The sequence below is a fragment of the Haliotis cracherodii genome, unplaced genomic scaffold (genome assembly GCF_022045235.1).
Source record: "Haliotis cracherodii isolate W230 unplaced genomic scaffold, xgHalCrac1.p SCAF_11, whole genome shotgun sequence".
Taxonomy (NCBI): domain Eukaryota; kingdom Metazoa; phylum Mollusca; class Gastropoda; order Lepetellida; family Haliotidae; genus Haliotis; species Haliotis cracherodii.
The window spans coordinates 384,427-404,816 of NW_027266266.1; the positions used below are offsets into that span (position 1 = coordinate 384,427).

At 48.2% G+C, this 20,390-nt stretch overlaps 1 protein-coding gene across 3 annotated transcripts; it reads right to left on the bottom strand.

The window, feature by feature from the left end:
* Positions 1-4,867: 4,867 nt before the first annotated feature.
* On the bottom strand, positions 4,868-19,346 carry LOC139456075 (sigma intracellular receptor 2-like). Of its 3 annotated transcripts, none has more exons than XR_011652508.1 (4): positions 17,338-19,346; positions 8,708-8,858; positions 7,383-8,435; positions 4,868-6,752 (listed from the first exon to the last, which is right to left on the bottom strand). XR_011652508.1 is itself a non-coding variant. In XM_071237583.1 (3 exons), the coding sequence occupies exons 1-3, from the start codon at positions 17,566-17,568 to the stop codon at positions 8,182-8,184; spliced, it is 636 nt and encodes a 211-aa protein (XP_071093684.1). In that variant the 5' UTR covers positions 17,569-19,346; the 3' UTR covers positions 4,868-8,181. The 3 variants fall into 3 exon arrangements, 1 of the variants encoding a protein (XP_071093684.1); XR_011652509.1 differs by having other exon boundaries at positions 4,868-6,442; positions 6,591-8,435; XM_071237583.1 differs by having other exon boundaries at positions 4,868-8,435.
* Between the last annotated feature and the right edge of the window lie 1,044 nt (positions 19,347-20,390).

Sequence of the window (20,390 nt, forward strand, 5' to 3'; positions counted from 1 at the left end):
CCATGCTCAGTTAATTATTCGGGGGATCCGTGTAGGTTTGTGACAGTAAATCGTACATTACTAACGAGAATTGTGGCCTGTGGTTGTGGCAGTGATTTGTGTGGCCAGTGTTCAGCTAACGTAAAGTATCCTGCAGCCTCCCTCCGGGCTGCCCTAAAATCGGGACTCTGTACAGTCAGTGTAAATTTAAAATTATTTTATCATTAAGATAATGTTATTTTCCCTGTAAAATAGTGTATTTTGTAAATAAAACTGTCTCACAGATTTGTGATTTGGGTTTCTTTTATTCGATTAGTTATTGACAAAAGGAGTTCACAGGGACCTTCTCTGTCTGTCTAACTTCTCTTATCTTATGTGCAGCTTAGTTGGAACAAGTTTGAAATTCTGCTGCTGCAGTCAAGTAGGTATCAAACATAGCTCTAAAATACACAAAGCTGAACAGTGCAACCTGATATTATGTTGCATGAAGTTCTGAAACAGGTCTCATGCCGGTCTGATTCATGTCCCATGCAGGTCTGATACACGTCTCATGCAGGTCTTAAACAGGTCTGATACATGTCTCATGCAGGTCTGATACAGGTCTCATTCAGGTCTGATACAGGTCTCATGCAGGTCTGAAACAGGTCTGATACATGTCTCATGCAGGTCTGATACAGGTCTGATGCAGGTCTGATACAGGTCTCATGCAGGTCTGAAACAGGTCTCATGCAGGTCTGATACAGGTCTCATGCAGGTCTGATTCATGTCCCATGCAGGTCTGATACAGGTCTCATGTAGGTCTGATACAGGTCTCATGCAGGTCTGATACAGGTCTCATGCAGGTCTGATACAGGTCTCATGCAGGTCTGATTCATGTCCCATGCAGGTCTGATACAGGTCTCATGCAGGTCTGAAACAGGTCTCATGCAGGTCTGATACATGTCTCATGCAGGTCTGACACAGGTCTCATGCAGGTCTGATACAGGTCTCATGCAGGTCCGATGCAGGTCTGATACATGTCTCATGCAGGTCTCATGCAGGTCTGATACAGGTCTCATTCAGGTCTGATACATGTCTCATGCAGGTCTGATACAGATCCGATGCAGGTCTGATACATGTCTCATGCAGGTCTCATGCAGGTCTGATACATGTCTCATGCAGGTCTGAAACAGGTCTGATACACGTCTCATGCAGGTCTGATACAGGTCTCATGCAGGTCTGATACAGGTCCCATGCAGGTCTGATACATGTCTCATGCAGGTCTGATACAGGTCTCATGCAGGTCTCATGCAGGTCTGAAACAGGTCTCATGCAGGTCTGATACATGTCTCATGCAGGTCTGATACAGGTCTCATGCAGATCTGATAGATGTCTCATGCAGGTCTGATACAGGTCTAATGCAGGTCTGAAACAGGTCCCATGCAGGTCTGATACACGTCTCATGCAGGTCTGATACATGTCTCATGAGGGTCTGATACAGGTCTCATGCAGGTCTGAAACAGGTCTCATGGAGGTCTGATACAGGTCTACTTCAGGTCTGAAACAGGCCTCATGGAGGTCTGATATACGTCATGTGGAATCCCGATACACGTCTCATGCAGATCTGATACATGTCTCATGCAGGTCTGATACACGTCTCATGCACGTGTGATACAGGTCTAATTCAGGTCTGAAACAGGCCTCATGGAGGTCTGATACACGTCATGTGGAATCCCGATACACGTCTCATGTAGGTCTGAATAGGTCTCATGGAGGCCTGATACACGTCTCATGGAGGTCTGATACATGTCTCATGCAGGTCTGATACACGTCTCATACAGGTGTGATACACGTCTCATGGAGGCCTGATACACGCCTCATGAAGGCCTGATACATGTTTCTTGCAGGTCTGATACACGTCTCATGCAGGTCTGATACACGTCTCATGCAGGTCTGATACATGTCTCATGCAGGTCTGATACACATCTCGTGCAGGCCTGATACTCGTCTTATGCAGGTCTGATACACGTCTCGTGGAGGCCCGATACATATCTCATGCAGGTCTGATACATGTCTCATGGAGGCCTGATACACGCCTCATGCAGGCCTGATATACGTCTCATGCAGGTCTAATACACGTCTCATGCAGGTCTGATACACGTCTTGTGCAGGTCTAATACAGGTCTCATGCAGGTCTGATACACGTCTTATGCAGGTCTGATAAACGTCTCATACAGGTGTGATACACGTCTCATGCACGTCTGATACAGGTCTCATGGAGGCCTGATACACGCCTCATGAAGGCCTGATACATGTTTCTTGCAGGTCTGATACGCGTCTCATGCAGGTGTGATACACGTCTCATGCAGGTCTGATACACGTCTCATGGAGGTCTGATACACGTCTCATGGAGGCCTGATACACGTCTCATGCAGGTCTGATACATGTCTCATGCAAGTTTGATACACGTCTAATGCAGGCCTGATACACGTCTCATTCAGGCCTCACGCAGGTGGGATACAGGTCTCATGCAGGTCTGATTCACGTTTGGTTCAGGTCTGATACTCTCATGGAGGCCTGATACACAATTCGTGGAGGTCTGATACTTGTCTCATACAGGTCTGATACATGTTTGATGGAGGCCTGATACACGTCTCATGCATGTCTGATACACGTCTCATGTAGGTCTGATACACGTCTCATGGAGGCCTGATACACGTCTCATGTAGGTCTGATACACATCTCATGCAGGTCTGATACACGTCTTGTGCAGGTCTGATACACTTCTTGTGCAGGTCTGATACACGTCTTGTGCAGGTCTGATACACGTCTTGTGCAGGCCGCATACACGTCTCATGCAGGTCTGATACATGTCTTGTGCAGGTCTGATACACGTCTTGTGCAGGTCTCATACATGTCTCATACAGGCCTGATACACAATTCGTGGAGGTCTGATATACGTCTCATGCAGGTCTGATACACCTCTCGCGGAGATCTGATACACGTCTCGTGGAGGCGTGATACACGTATCACGCAGGCCTGATACACGTCTCTTATAGGTCTGATACACAATAAGTGGAGGTCTGATACACGTCTCATTGAGGCCTGATACACGTCTCGGGGAGGTCTGATACTCGTCTGGTGGAGGCCTGATATACGTCTCTTGGAGGTCTGATACACGTCTCCTGCAGGTCTGATACACATCTTGTGCAGGTCTGATACACGTCTCATGCAGGTCTGGTACACGCCTCGTGGAGGTCTGATGCACGTCTCGTGGAGGTCTGATACATGTCTTGTGCAGGTCTGATACACGTCTCATGCAGGTGTGATACACGTCTCATGGAGGCCTGATGCACGTCTCATGGAGGCCTGATACATGTCTCATGCAGGTCTGATACACGTCTCATGCACGTGTGATACAGGTCTAATTCAGGTCTGAAACAGGCCTCATGGAGGTCTGATACACGTCATGTGGAATCCCGATACACGTCTCATGTAGGTCTGAACAGGTCACATGGAGGCCTGATACACGTCTCATGGAGGTCTGATACATGTCTCATGCAGGTCTGATACACGTCTCATACAGGTGTGATACACGTCTCATGCACGTCTGATACAGGTCTCATGGAGGCCTGATACACGCCTCATGAAGGCCTGATACACGTCTCATGCAGGTCTGATACACGTCTCATGCAGGTCTGATACACGTCTCATGCAGGTCTGATACACGTCTCATGCAGGTCTGATACACGTCTCGTGCAGGCCTGATACATGTCTCATGGAGGCCTGATACACGTCTCATGGAGGCCTGATACACGTCTTATGGAGGCCTGATACACGTCTCATGGAGGCCTGATACACGTCTGATGCAGGTCTGATACAAGCCTCATGGAGGCCTGATACACGTCTTATGGAGGCCTGATACACGTCTTATGCAGGTCTGATACACGTCTCATGGAGGCCTGATACACGTCTCGTGGAGGCCTGATACACGTCTTATGGAGGCTTGATACACGTCTTATGCAGGTCTGATACGCGTCTCATGGAGGCCTGATACACGCCTCGTGGAGGCCTGATACACGTCTCGTAGAGGCCTGATACACGTCTCATGCATCTACATATATGACGGCGGTCTATAAATAATCAAGTCTGCACCAGACAATCGAGTGATTGACATCATGAGCATCGATCCACACAATTGAGATACGATGACATGAATCAAAAGTCAGCAAGTCTGACCACCCGATCCCGTTAGTCGCCTCTTACGGCAAGCATGGGTTGATGAAGACCTATTCTCTGCCGGAATTCCACGGGTCCTTTAATATTAGCAATCAGTATGAACATGTGTTTGTGGAAGGATAGCGTGCACATCGCTTCCGCCCATCACTGAGCTCTCTGCGCGTGAGATGAGATCTGGTGATGGTAGCATGTCCGGGTTAATCCGCACCAAGGCAGCATCTCTCGCTCTACAACTCGACATTTCTTTCAATGCCTCTTTGTGTTCATAACATCCTTCTTTCCCCCGACATAACGTGTCATTTTGATGCTTCCGTCAATGTAGGTTGTGTTTTGTTTGTATGTTTGTTGTTTAACGCCGCACTCAGCAATATTCCAGTAATCTAATGCTTACTCACAATACAAGATACTTGCCATCCGAAAACACTCCTGCCTCATAACCCCAGTGCATTATGGGTAATATTTGACTTCGGGGAATTATCCAGACAAGTGCAAAAACAGCACGAGTACAATTCTGTATGTGTAATAATTAATAGGTATTCAATGCATTTACCGAAAAGTAAGAATTTAAAAACAAATATCAACAACAAAATATCCGAAATGATTTTTTAGATTTTTATTTAAGAAATTGGATGACAATGATTTGTCAAAAAAGTGAAAAAAGTGTTGATGGTTAACAATAAACATATAAAAAGCACTCCTTTAATGACAACAGTATGTATTTATCATTTTGGCTACTAGTGACGAAAGTATTGCTAAGTCTGGTATGGTGGCCCTAAAAGTCTCCTAAAATATTTGGCCACCTAGCGGGAAATATGTCGAACTACGTCACTTCCGTGACCTAATTTTTCATCATGAATATGCAGACGATTTAGTTCAGGTCGTAGGAGAAAGTTTACTTGGAAAATTGCGGGTTATATCATTGACCATTGATAGATAGGGGTAAAGCAATATTAAAAAGATGCCATAACTAGTATCAACGTATTAATAAATGATCAAAGTAGACGGAATAGTCCGAGGAAATTGAAATTCTTTACGAGGCGCGCACTTCCTGGTTACTGATTTGCATAAATATACAACCGCTAACGGAAATAACATGCCGCGATACGATAAATGCCGCGGTACAACGGGGTCCGAGTATATACGTCGATTGACGTCAGCTGATGTGAAACAGTTGATTTTTAAGGTGTATGCTTTCTATCATTGTGAAGCAGAAAGAAGAAAACCATTTTATACCATTAATAAACACTTGAAACGAGCTTCTAAAGCTCTGGGTATGTCTTCTAACAAGCAGCAAAATGTTCTCCGACGGGATTCCGGCAATCAGGCGAAGTAGGTGGGCAACATTTTAAAACCATGTAGAGTGGATAAATTAGACAGTTTTCAGAAAAATCAAGTCAGACGTGCAATTGTTAAACTTTAGAAAGTTAGTACATGTCACTACGACTTGAAGAAATACCTTAAAACTGAACATGATTTAATTGTTACAAAGTACACGCTATGGCAACGTTGCATATGTTTATAAACAGATACAACATGATAAGTGGGGAAATTAGGACTGTGTTATGTGGACGATCTGACATCCCTCGTCTCCGAAATCATTGTCTCAGAACCATCAAGCAGAAACGTGAAGAAGAATATGAGCCTGTTTTGCAAGATGAGACATGGGTAAGTGCCTCTTACACAGCCAGCAGTCAGCCGGTACCCAGGGAGAACAGTCGCGAGTCGGGGAGAAAGTAACCATTGGGAAAAGGTGGACGACTTATCCTTCTCCATGCTGGCTGTGCTTGTCAGGGATTTCTCCTCATTTCTCTGTGACCTCGTCTTTCGAGCCAAGGCCAAGAACAACAAGGACTACCATACCATAAAGAAATGAACACGCAAGGTGTACGTGAAAGCTGCCAAGCACGTTAAAGTTGGTACAGTGTCGAACTGGGAAACATAAGTTCCGGTCGTGTAGTTTTGCGTTTTACCAGTACTATCCGGGCACAGACTTAACAAAAGTACCCCAAACTACCGGTACGTTATTTTTCGAGTCCAATACCAAATACATATATCCAGCATCCGGGTCCCTAACCGCGTTGTGGGTTGAATACACGTTTCGATCCCCATTGTCTTTATCACGTGACAACACGCTCAGGATACAGGAACTAGATCGTGGAGGGATAGAGAGAAGATCGTGGGGGGTTGGGGGTGACTGGAGTGCTGATGACGCCGAACAGTTGGCTGATTCACAGCATCCTTGTTGCTGAGGAGGAAGAGGAATCATCTCGATAGAAAAGGGATATAATTTGTTCAAGGAACTTAACCTATATAGTGGGATTCGGGCAATGAGACAACGAGAAACTGATCTTTATTCAGGAAAGATATATACTGGGGTAGCCAGCTTGACCTACCACGGAATTGAAGCTTTCTAGGCAGCGCCCAGTTCCCCAGCACGTCGTGTAGATACAGTGACCCTCTACACTTGCGCGGCAGACACAGGTACCCCCTATCGACACGGACGGTGGTGCAGGCGAGTGCTTAAAACGTTTGTCCGTCACAACAACGTATTCTTGCTGTAAAAGACGAATATGACAGATTGGGTGATCAAACTCGCTGACTTGGTTGATACATGTCATCCCAATTGCGTGGATCGATGCTCATGATATCAATCACTGGATTGTCTGGTCCAGACTCGATTATTTACAGACCGCCGTCATATGGCTGGAACATTGCTGAGTGTGTTAAACACCATACCAACCAACCAGTCTGGTCCGGATGAGAAGAAAGCCGAGTCCCTTAGTATCAAAGACAAGGCTCCAGTTCACAGTATGCAGGACCCAGACAGCAAGGCCCCGACATCTAATACTCTTTAAGGAGTGAGTGAGTGAGTCTTAAGGAGTGAGTGAGTGAACCTATGTCCTGCAGGAACTCTTCGTTGTCGCCATGTACACAACAGCTGATTGTACGTTCCCTGGCCTCAGCAATCGATCGCACAGAAACTGACCGTCTCAGTGTGAAACTAAGTTTGTCTATGACTTCATTTCACAGCTAGGTATACAGGTATACATGTCTATCACAACACACGTGCATGTACTCACGTGAAGCCATATACCTTGTAGGTTTTTTCAACATACACCGTAACAATAAACATACGAGGATTTAAGGATAAAAACGCTTTTGAAAAACCTTTTTTATGTACTTACATAAACAGACAGCATATTCTACTTATTGTAACGCGTCTTCTGGAGTATCGGTAGTGGAGGGGACGCCAAAGCGTCCAGGACGCCGCAGATCTTGGCGCCCTCCTCGTGGTTTCAGAGTCCCCGACTCGCCAGGTCTATGTTTCTAAATCCGCACCCGCACGGTTTCGTGGGTTTCACCAATTTGATAAACGTCCAAGAGCTGCATCACATCAGGCTTTCCATGATATCTCACGCTATACATTAAGCTGACACTTCGTGATAGAGGTAAGACCACGTCCATCTCATCACAGCACAGAGGTGAGGTGAGGTGAGGTGAGGTGAGGTGAGGTGAGGTGAGGTGGGGTTCAACGTCGCGTTCAAGATTGTTGCACTTATATTGCGACGTGCATGCACGTGTCTGTATGGACAAATGCCGATTTTATTGTGCTAGCCCACTGAGATATCATGCCGCAGTATAACATGTATACCCCACTCGGACACAGGATACTGACTCCGAGGTGATAGTCCTTGTTTTAGACCCTTAATGCCGAGTGCCAGGCAGGTTTACAATAAGTACCACTTTTTTTAACGTCTTTTGGTATGACGCGGCCGGGGATCGAACCGCCGACCTTCCGCTCTCCGGGCAGACGCTCTACAAGCAGACCACGGAGGCGGCTCAGCAGCAGAGAGAAGCCATTATCTTCTTCCCCATCTTTAGAGGAAGTCATCAAGCGACACCCAACAGAGCCACAGGAAACAGCGCTTGAACTGACCACTCGATGACTACCTCCAACTGATGCTGGTGTTTACAGCCACTGCCTCAGTTGGTCTTCTCCTTGTCTCTGTTGTACGCTGAGCTGAAGCACGTGTCGAGAATGTTGAGGACGCACACCAAGAAGAAGAAACCGTACACGCAGATCAGCCGCATCCTCTCCGTGACGTCACGTGGCCCAGCCACCTTGTACAAGGTAAAGTCGTGCAGCCACGTGGTGAAGATGATGGCGAGGACAGACGTTGCAGTGTGGACGCTGTACATCAACGACGGTAGCCGTATCCAGGGGCAACGCCACGCACCTGTGTGAATGAGTGAATGAGTGAGTGAGTGAGTGAGTGAGCGAATGCGGGTGAGCTACATCATATAAACCTTTACATTACAGCCTGTGTCCTTGTCTGTTCTCTATCACGTGGTTTAAGGATAAACCGAACCTGGGAATCAGGAATGTGGATGCTACGTTGTATGACTAACAATCAGTTCGTACTTCACAACTAATCAAGTGCTGCCCGTTAACTGACAAGTGAAGGGAAGGCGAGGGGTGTTACATCATGACATTAATATCGAGACTTACCATAGAAATACGCATATGCTGCAACGAAGAAGAAAGGTATTTCTAGGGAGAACTCAACCGCACACGTGGCCATGAACCAAGGGAAAGAACTCGGGTCCGCCATGTAGGGATCACGGAAATCTTTAAGGTAGGAAAGCCGCATATTTTTCAACTGAAAATAAGGAAAGATTGATAAACAACACATGAGATAAAAACATACCCTCATTTCATTGTGTGTGTATGTGTGTTTGTAGTATTTTGAATGTGTGTGTGTGTGTGTGTGGGGGGGGGGGGGGGGGGGGGGGGGCTTACTCTGATGATAATGAGTACGTTAAATATTATTTCTGTCGGGGATGTGATATAACGGCAGTCAGCCGACCTTAAATACTTTGGTCAAACCGACAAGCAGTTAACATGTTATGGGATTCGAACCACTGAAAGGCATTCTGACGCCTGTAGCGGACGCCCCCGTCCCGAGTGGTCATGAACGCAATCAATCACCCCATTTCAACTCGACTAAAACAAAGTTTTTCCATCAAACATGTTTGGGGCGACATTTCCGAGGTAAACAAGAGCCACATTTGTTTGCATACTGTCAAATATGAGGCACGGCGTGTTCGATGCTCATAGCTCTATGTTAGTACTATAGTGTGCTAATTGGAGTGAATTACGCTTCCGCAAGGACAGAGTCTGATAGACCACGTCCGGCCACAGTCGGCAGCTCCTTGTGGACAGAAGTAGGCCTGACCCCGAGAACAGAGGTCATGTAAGCTGTGAGACCGGGCGACTGACACCATGTTGTCAGGTGACATAGTGATGCCATATGACGAGGCGTCGTCGAGAGGTGACGTGATGATGCGTCGTGGAGAGGTGACGAGATGATGCGTCGTGGAGAGGTGACGAGATGATGCGTCGTGGAGAGGTGACGAGATGATGCTTCGTGGAGAGGTGACGAGATGATGCGTCGTGGAGAGGTGACGTGATGATGCGTCGTGGAGAGGTGACGAGATGATGCGTCGTGGAGAGGTCACGTGATGATGCGTCGTGGAGAGGTGACGAGATGATGCGTCGTGGAGAGGTGACGTGATGATGCGTCGTGGAGAGGTGACGAGATGATGCGTCGTGGAGAGGTGACGAGATGATGCGTCGTGGAGAGGTGACGTGATGTTGCGTCGTCGAGAGGTGACGTGATGATGCGCCGTGGAGAGGTGACGTGATGATGCGTCGTGTAGAGGTGACATGGTGATGCGTCGTGGAGAGGTGACATGGTGATGCGTCGTGGAGAGGTGATGAGATGATGCGTCGTAGAGAGGTGACGAGATTATGCGGTGTAGAGAGGTGACGAGGTGATGCGTCGTGGAGAGGTGATGAGAGGATGCGTCGTGGAGAGGTGACGTGATGTTGCGTCGTCGAGAGGTGACGTGATGATGCGTCGTGGAGAGGTGACGAGATGATGCGTCGTGGAGAGGTGACGAGATGATGCGTCGTGGAGAGGTGACGAGATGATGCTTCGTGGAGAGGTGACATGGTGATGCGTCGTGTAGAGGTGACATGGTGATGCGTCGTGGAGAGGTGACGAGATGATGCGTCGTGGAGAGGTGACGTGATGTTGCGTCGTGGAGAGGTGACGTTATGATGCGTCGTGGAGAGGTGATGAGATGATGCGGTGTAGAGAGGTGACGAGATGATGCGGTGTAGAGAGGTGACGAGGTGATGCGTCGTGGAGAGGTGATGAGATGATGCGTCGTAGAGAGGTGACGAGATTATGCGGTTGTAGAGAGGTGACGAGGTGATGCGTCGTGGAGAGGTGATGAGAGGATGCGTCGTGGAGAGGTGACGTGATGTTGCGTCGTCGAGAGGTGACGTGATGATGCGCCGTGGAGAGGTGACGTGATGATGCGTCGTGTAGAGGTGACATGGTGATGCGTCGTGTAGAGGTGACATGGTGATGCGTCGTGGAGAGGTGACATGGTGATGCGTCGTGTAGAGGTGACATGGTGATGCGTCGTGGAGAGGTGACGAGATGATGCGTCGTGGAGAGGTGACGTGATGTTGCGTCGTGGAGAGGTGACGTTATGATGCGTCGTGGAGAGGTGATGAGATGATGCGGTGTAGAGAGGTGACGAGATGATGCGGTGTAGAGAGGTGACGAGGTGATGCGTCGTGGAGAGGTGATGAGAGGATGCGTCGTGGAGAGGTGACGAGTTGATGCAGCGTGGAGAGGTGACGAGATGATGCGTCGTCGAGAGGTGACGAGTTGATGCAGCGTGGAGAGGTGACGAGATGATGCGTCGTCGAGAGGTGACGAGATGATGCGTCGTCGAGAGGTGACGTGATGATGCAGCGTGGCGATGCGTCGTAGTTGCATGTTTACGTACAATACTTCCCATGCTTACAGGCTGCATTTAAACAAACGGACCTTCGCGAAGTACAAAATAGCCTCTGGACCCTCGAGAGAGTACAACCTAGCCTCCTGAATTCCCGGGAAAGTACAACATAGCCTCCTGGATCCCCGAGAGAGTACAACATAGCCTCTTGGATCCCCGAGAGAGTACAACATAGCCTCCTGGATCTCTGAGAGAGTACAACATAGCCTCTTGGATCCCCGAGAGAGTACAACATAGCCTCCTGGATCTCTGAGAGAGTACAACATAGCCTCCTGGATCCCTGAGAGAGTACAACATAGCCTCCTGGATCCCTGAGAGAGTACAACATAGCCTCCTGGATCCCCGAGAGAGTACAACATAGCCCCTTGGATCCCCGAGAGAGTACAACATAGCCTCCTGGATCCCTTAAAGGGTACAACATAGCCTCCTGGATCCCCGAGAGAGTACAACATAGACTCCTGGATCCCCGAGAGAGTACAACATAGTCTCCTGGATCCCCGAGAGAGTACAACATAGCCTCCTGGATCCCTGAGGGAGTACAACATAGCCTCTTGGATCCCTGAGAGAGTACAACATAGCCTCCTGGATCCCCGAGAGAGTACAACATAGCCTCCTGAATCCCCGAGAGAGTACAACATAGCCTCTTGGATCCCTGAGAGAGTACAACATAGCCCCTTGGATCCCCGAGAGAGTACAACATAGCCTCCTGGATCCCCGAGAGAGTACAACATAGCCTCCTGAATCCCCGAGAGAGTACAACATAGCCTCCTGGACCCTCGAGAGAGTACAACATAGCCTCCTGGACCCTCGAGAGAGTACAACATAGCCTCCTGGATCCTCGAGAGAGTACAACATAGCCTCCTTTATCCCCGAAAGAGTACAATATAGCCTCGTGGACCCTCGAGAGACTACGAAACTTAATTGAGAAGGAACTTAATTTTAGTTGCAGTCAATATCGGTATTTAAATACGTTAACCTGCAACAAGTTGTGGTGCTATTGTTTAACACTGCTGCAATGTATATACTGACCGAAAAATGTAACTGTGCTTTATATAAAGTTCAATGAAAGTAAATGTATTCTGAGATTAAATGATCCATCTTCCATAAGATATTCTCGACTTTAAGGTTGAATGTTTGCTTGTTTGTTGGAAGCATGATACTAATACACGTCTGTTTTTAATATGAACTGCACGCGATGATTGCTCAGCTATCAGGTGCCGTAGTAACGTTGACGCAAAGCCGGGGCTTGCTGAACATCAACGTCTACGCGCCGCAGATATACTGCAAACAGGAATGGCGCAAAATCGAAGTTGCCAGACATTTGAATGTCATCGAAGCACAACATTATCTTTTTGCAGGCGCTATCTGCAGCAGGGCAACACTCACGACCGTCCACGTGTGACGTCACGTAAACATGACAACCATATTCGGTTGGTGCATCTACGGAATCTATATCAAACTGCGACATTACCAGCTCAGACAATTCATGGGTTAAAACCTATAAGAGGCAGAACCACGTCACCGTCAGGCACCTAGCTTGGCGTAGACAGCATCTGGACGCGACGTTAAACCCCATTTCACCTCACCTCACCTAATATGAAGCACAGTTTCTTTTTTCCTGTAGTTTCCCAACAATTAAACTTTAAATTTTGATGCCAAAACTAGACTTCATAATAGTGACCGGCATTCATTTACAGTATCAGGACACTTCTCAGGAAAGAGGTTTTAGAAACCAGGAAGTACGTCCACTATCACAAGCAGACCCGGCAGTAAATATCTCACATCCATGTCTTTAATGTCACCAAACAACAACCACCTCAGCCGACTTTATGAAAACCTTATGTACTGTGACGTCACTTCCGGTTTGGGAGAACATGGTCAGGATTGTTTACTTAATGACAAAGGAATATGAACTTCCGGGCAGATGGATCTACTTCCGGTTTGATAACGTCCTCAACCGTAGTCGTGACAGCATTAGAGAAAACATTTTGGAACTAAATCTAAATGCACATACACACATCACACATGCACAAACGCAAGCAAATACGTAAGCACAAACGCACGCACGCACACACATCCATGCAAGCAGAGACACACACCTTACACACAGATACACCCACGCGCACTCACACGCACGCACACACGCACGCTCTCGCAGACACACACTTACACATGCAAACGTACAAACACGTTTTATTTACAATGACATGTATAATTACTTTCACTTTATAAATTCAACATCTAACAGTAAAAGTGGATCCCTGCTACAAGTTCATGTCTCTGGACCTAAGAGCGACTCTAAAGCTGGAGTAGTTATAACCTGACAGAAGGACCCTTACATGTATCAGTGATAGGGACAGTGAGTGAAATTATAAAATGGATACAGTGCAGCCCCCCAATCCCCCCTCTACACACTGACACACACACACACACACACACACACACACACATACAGCCCCCCACACACAACACACTAACAGTCCCCTATGCTGCATCCCGTAAGCCCCCCCATACACACACAGTACAGCCCCCCCCTCCCTCCCCGACACACACACACACATACACACACAGTACAGCCCCCCATGCACCCCCACATACACAGCACAGTCCCCACATAAACACAAAGTACAGCCCCCCTGTACACACACAGTACAGCCACCCCCCCCCCCCCCCCCCACACACACACACAGAGTACAGCCCCCCTGCACCCCAACATGCCCACACAGTACAGACCCCCCCCCCCCCCACACACACACACACAGTACACCCCCCCAATCCTGACATGCATACACAGTACACACACACACATACACACACATTACAGCTCCCCGCCCTGACATGCATACACAGTACACACACACATACACACACATTACAGCTCCCCGCCCTGACGTGCACACACAGTACACACACACACATACACACACATTACAGCTCCCCGCCCTGACATGCATACACAGTACACACACACACACACATACACACACATTACAGCTCCCCGCCCTGACATGCATACACAGTACACACACACACATACACACACATTACAGCTCCCCGCCCTGACATGCATACACAGTACACACACACATACACACACATTACAGCTCCCCGCCCTGACATGCATACACAGTACACACACACACATACACACACATTACAGCTCCCCGCCCTGACATGCATACACAGTACACACACACATACACACACATTACAGCTCCCCGCCCTGACATGCATACACAGTACACACACACATACACACACATTACAGCTCCCCGCCCTGACATGCATACACAGTACACACACACATACACACACATTACAGCTCCCCGCCCTGACATGCATACACAGTACACACACACACACACATACACACACATTACAGCTCCCCGCCCTGACATGCATACACAGTACACACACACATACACACACATTACAGCTCCCCGCCCTGACATGCACACACAGTACACACACACACACACATACACACACATTACAGCTCCCCGCCCTGACATGCATACACAGTACACACACACACATACACACACACAGTACACACACACAGTACACACACACATACACACACATTACAGCTCCCCGCCCTGACATGCATACACAGTACACACACACACACACATACACACACATTACAGCTCCCCGCCCTGACATGCATACACAGTACACACACACATACACACACATTACAGCTCCCCGCCCTGACATGCATACACAGTACACACACACATACACACACATTACAGCTCCCCGCCCTGACATGCATACACAGTACACACACACACATACACACACATTACAGCTCCCCGCCCTGACATGCATACACAGTACACACACACATACACACACATTACAGCTCCCCGCCCTGACATGCACACACAGTACACACACACACATACACACACATTACAGCTCCCCGCCCTGACATGCACACACAGTACACACACACACACACACACACACACACACACACACACACACAGTACACACACACATACACACACATTACAGCTCCCCGCCCTGACATGCATACACAGTACACACACACACATACACACACATTACAGCTCCCCGCCCTGACATGCATACACAGTACACACACACATACACACACATTACAGCTCCCCGCCCTGACATGCACACACAGTACACACACACACATACACACACATTACAGCTCCCCGCCCTGACATGCATACACAGTACACACACACATACACACACACAGTACACACACACAGTACACACACACATACACACACATTACAGCTCCCCGCCCTGACATGCATACACAGTACACACACACACATACACACACATTACAGCTCCCCGCCCTGACATGCATACACAGTACACACACACATACACACACATTACAGCTCCCCGCCCTGACATGCACACACAGTACACACACACACATACACACACATTACAGCTCCCCGCCCTGACATGCATACACAGTACACACACACATACACACACATTACAGCTCCCCGCCCTGACATGCATACACAGTACACACACACACACACACACACAGTACACACACACAGTACACACACACATACACACACATTACAGCTCCCCGCCCTGACATGCATACACAGTACACACACACACATACACACACATTACAGCTCCCCGCCCTGACATGCATACACAGTACACACACACATACACACACATTACAGCTCCCCGCCCTGACATGCATACACAGTACACACACACATACACACACATTACAGCTCCCCGCCCTGACATGCATACACAGTACACACACACACACACACATACACACACATTACAGCTCCCCGCCCTGACATGCATACACAGTACACACACACATACACACACATTACAGCTCCCCGCCCTGACATGCATACACAGTACACACACACATACACACACATTACAGCTCCCCGCCCTGACATGCATACACAGTACACACACACATACACACACATTACAGCTCCCCGCCCTGACGTGCACACACAGTACACACACACATACACACACATTACAGCTCCCCGCCCTGACATGCATACACAGTACACACACACATACACACACATTACAGCTCCCCGCCCTGACATGCATACACAGTACACACACACATACACACACATTACAGCTCCCCGCCCTGACATGCATACACAGTACACACACACACATACACACACATTACAGCTCCCCGCCCTGACATGCATACACAGTACACACACACACATACACACACATTACAGCTCCCCGCCCTGACATGCATACACAGTACACACACACATACACACACATTACAGCTCCCCGCCCTGACATGCATACACAGTACACACACACACACACATACACACACATTACAGCTCCCCGCCCTGACATGCATACACAGTACACACACACACATACACACACATTACAGCTCCCCGCCCTGACATGCACACACAGTACACACACACACATACACACACATTACAGCTCCCCGCCCTGACATGCATACACAGTACACACACACATACACACACATTACAGCTCCCCGCCCTGACATGCACACACAGTACACACACACATTACAGCTCCCCGCCCTGACATGCATACACAGTACACACACACACACACACATACACACACATTACAGCTCCCCGCCCTGACATGCATACACAGTACACACACACACACATACACACACATTACAGCTCCCCGCCCTGACATGCATACACAGTACACACACACACACATACACACACATTACAGCTCCCCGCCCTGACATGCACACACAGTATACACACACACATACACACACATTACAGCTCCCCGCCCTGACATGCATACACAGTACACACACACACATACACACACATTAAAGCTCCCCGCCCTGACATGCATACACAGTACACACACACACATACACACACATTACAGCTCCCCGCCCTGACATGCACACACAGTACACACACACACATACACACACATTACAGCTCCCCGCCCTGACATGCACACACAGTACACACACACACACACACACACACACACACACACACACACACACACACACACACACACACACACACAGTACACACACACACACACACACACACACACACACACACACACACACACACATTACAGCTCCCCGCCCTGACATGCACACACAGGTACAGCCACTCGCTCCCACGTGCAGACACAGTACAGCCACCTAATCCTACATACACGCACAGTCCATTCCCCGCCCCCTCCACAGCCCCCTCTTTCAGTACTCACCCACTGCGGGTAGACCCAGGACGGGAACAGCGCCTGTGTGTCGAACAACACGGTGGAGGGGATCTGGAAGACGAAGTAGCCACAGAAGACCACGTCTAGTGCCGTCCTGAGGCCCATGTTGACTGGCGTTGACTGTGGGAGAGCCGCTTCCTGACACAAGTGGAGCATGATTGCCCACGTCCTGGATGACTGCACAGCCCGGATTGTACCAGGATATAAACCACATGTCATATCTGTCTCCGGTAGACAAACAAATCACCAAGGCGAGCCACGATTGGGTGGAGACATAGCACGAAGACAGATGGCCATCGATGGAGAAGTGAGTGAGTGGGTTGGAGACAGTTTGTTTCCGGGAGGAAAGCCAGGAGTGGTGCAGGTCTCAGACGATTACCACTTTGGTGAAACCCACGTGCATGGATTTTTGCCGTGCCCAGGGGCCGAAACTGCACAGCGGGTGGGTAGGGAGCGTGGGCTGACTGAATAGGTAGAGAGTTTGTAGAGTGAGTAGGTAGAAAGGATAGGTGGAGTGAGTGGAGAATACTACGTTGGCTGACCTTGGCCAGGCGCTGCAAGGGGAGTGGGTCCGACTCCCTCAAATCGCCATTGGGAGACTCATTTCCCATCTTACCCCGATTGTCCTTCAAGATCCTTGGCGGTCATAACATCTTCTGTCACTCGTCTTCACTATTTGTAATATATTCCCAATGCGTTCATTATTATCACACAACTATTACTTGAAACTGATATCTTTTAAAATTTAGGAAATTTAAGGTATTTCCGACTATCCCCTACGTACATACTTAGTCAAACGAATGATCTGAGTGTGACATTAAGATTTGTTTGTTTGTTGTTTAACGCCGCACTCAGCATTATTCCAGCTAGATGACGGCGGTCTGTAAATAATCGAGTCTGGTCCAGAAATTCCAGTGATAGATATGAGCATCGATCCACGCAACTGGGATACGATGACACGCATCAACCAAGTCAGCGTGACCACCCGATCCCGTTAGTCGCCTCTTACGACAAGCATAGTCGCCTTTTCCGGCAAGCATGGGTTGCTGAAGACCTATTCTACCCCGCATCTTCACGGCAAGCATGGGTTGATGAAGACCTATTCTACTCCGGATCTTCACGGCAAGCATGGGTTGATGAAGACCAATTCTACCCCGAATCTTCACGGCAAGCGTGGGTTGATGAAGACCTATTCTATCCCGGATCTTCACGGCAAGCATGGGTTGATGAAGACCTATTCTACCCCGGATCTTAACGGGAAGCGTGGGTTGATGAAGACCTATTCTATCCCGGATCTTTACGGCAAGCATGGGTTGATGAAGACCTATTCTACCTCGGATCTTCACGGCAAGCATGGGTTGATGAAGACCTATTCTACCCCGCATCTTCACGGCAAGCATGGGTTGATGAAGACCTATTCTACCTCGGATCTTCACGGCAAGCATGGGTTGATGAAGATCTATTCTACCCCGAATCTTCACGGCAAGCGTGGGTTGATGAAGACCTATTCTACCCCAGATCTTCACGGGTCAGACACATGAAGAGAATCAGCCACGCACTAGCGACCACTCGAGCGTGTAATCAGATCGCCCACCCACACGAAGAGAGACACTCCTCTACAGGTTATTGTCAACTCCCGGTAGTATGATTCACATTTAACAGCAGGGAACTCTAGGAAACGCTAATTCCGATACAGAGGGAATATGTGAAAGGACAGCGCAGGGAATTAGTGGTCGGTCTTACTCACTGTGTTGCTGAAGTGAGTGACTGAGGTTTTACGCCGCTTTTAACAATATTCCAGCAATATCACGGCGGGGGACACCAGAAATTGGCTTCACACATTGTACCCATGCCGGGAATCGAACCCGGGTCTTCTGTGTGACGAGCGAACGCTTAAACCACGAGGTTACCCGACCGCCCCTGTTGCTGGAGTACCTGCTTGTATTGTGCGAACTACCAGGAACCAGATGAAACCAGTAACTGTACATAGCCGGGCGTGTGGAGATATCACGTGATAGGGCGTGATACGAAAGTGTCCTGAATGCGGTGATCATGTGACAGATGTTTCCGTATTCACAAAAAAGTAAAAGATTCCCGGGGCCTAGACTTGAGGAAAGGACATAGGAAATAATATGTTTGTTTGTTGTTTAACGTGGCAATAGTCCCGCTATGTGGCAGTGGACTGTCGACAGGGACCAGCCAGACCAGTGATTAATAACACGAGCAACAATCAAAGACGTAACATTCAACATCGAAGTCAAATAATCCGGTCCATTTTGTTGCCTTTTCCGACAAGCACTGATTCTCCTATTCTTAACTGGAATCACCACAGATCAAACAGGTCTTGCAACCAAAATATTACACTCATAAAGAAACAATGCTCGCATCTGAAACAAACAAAAACATTCCGTTAACATTCTACAGAAAGAATGAGATATCGGATGTCGACATGCCGTAAGGCAGAGCCAATCGTATCACTGTGTACAGGTCGGGTAGACCAGGGACATGCCACAAGCAGATCGCAGTGGGGATCGGTTCTCCCACCTGTACTGATCCTATCCCAAATAATGACTGAGCGTCGATTCATATGTGAAAAGTAGTGGACCCCAGTCCTGGTCTGTCCAATTGACAGACTAGATTACTTACAGACCGCCGTCATACAGCTGGATTATTGCTGAGTGCGGCGTTAAACAACAAACCAACAACATATACATACGTAAGATCCGGCGACATGAGGTGTGAATTGACATTTGTAGATAGCGCTGGGGATTGGGAGGCTAATGATTATAGAGGAGATACGCCGAATGTTTTGGTATACATTAAACAGACATAGCGATATTTCCACATGTCTACATCTGAGATTATTATCTTTGGCAGAGGAAAGCCGTAAACAAACAAAATACAATCTCATCACGGTAACACTCAGCTGGAAATCGTTCACTACTATAGATATTAGGCATAACATTCCATAAAATTTAAAAAAAATATATTTGCCGTAAAGTGCCCCATAAAGGATCTTCTGAGAAAATCACGAGATATTA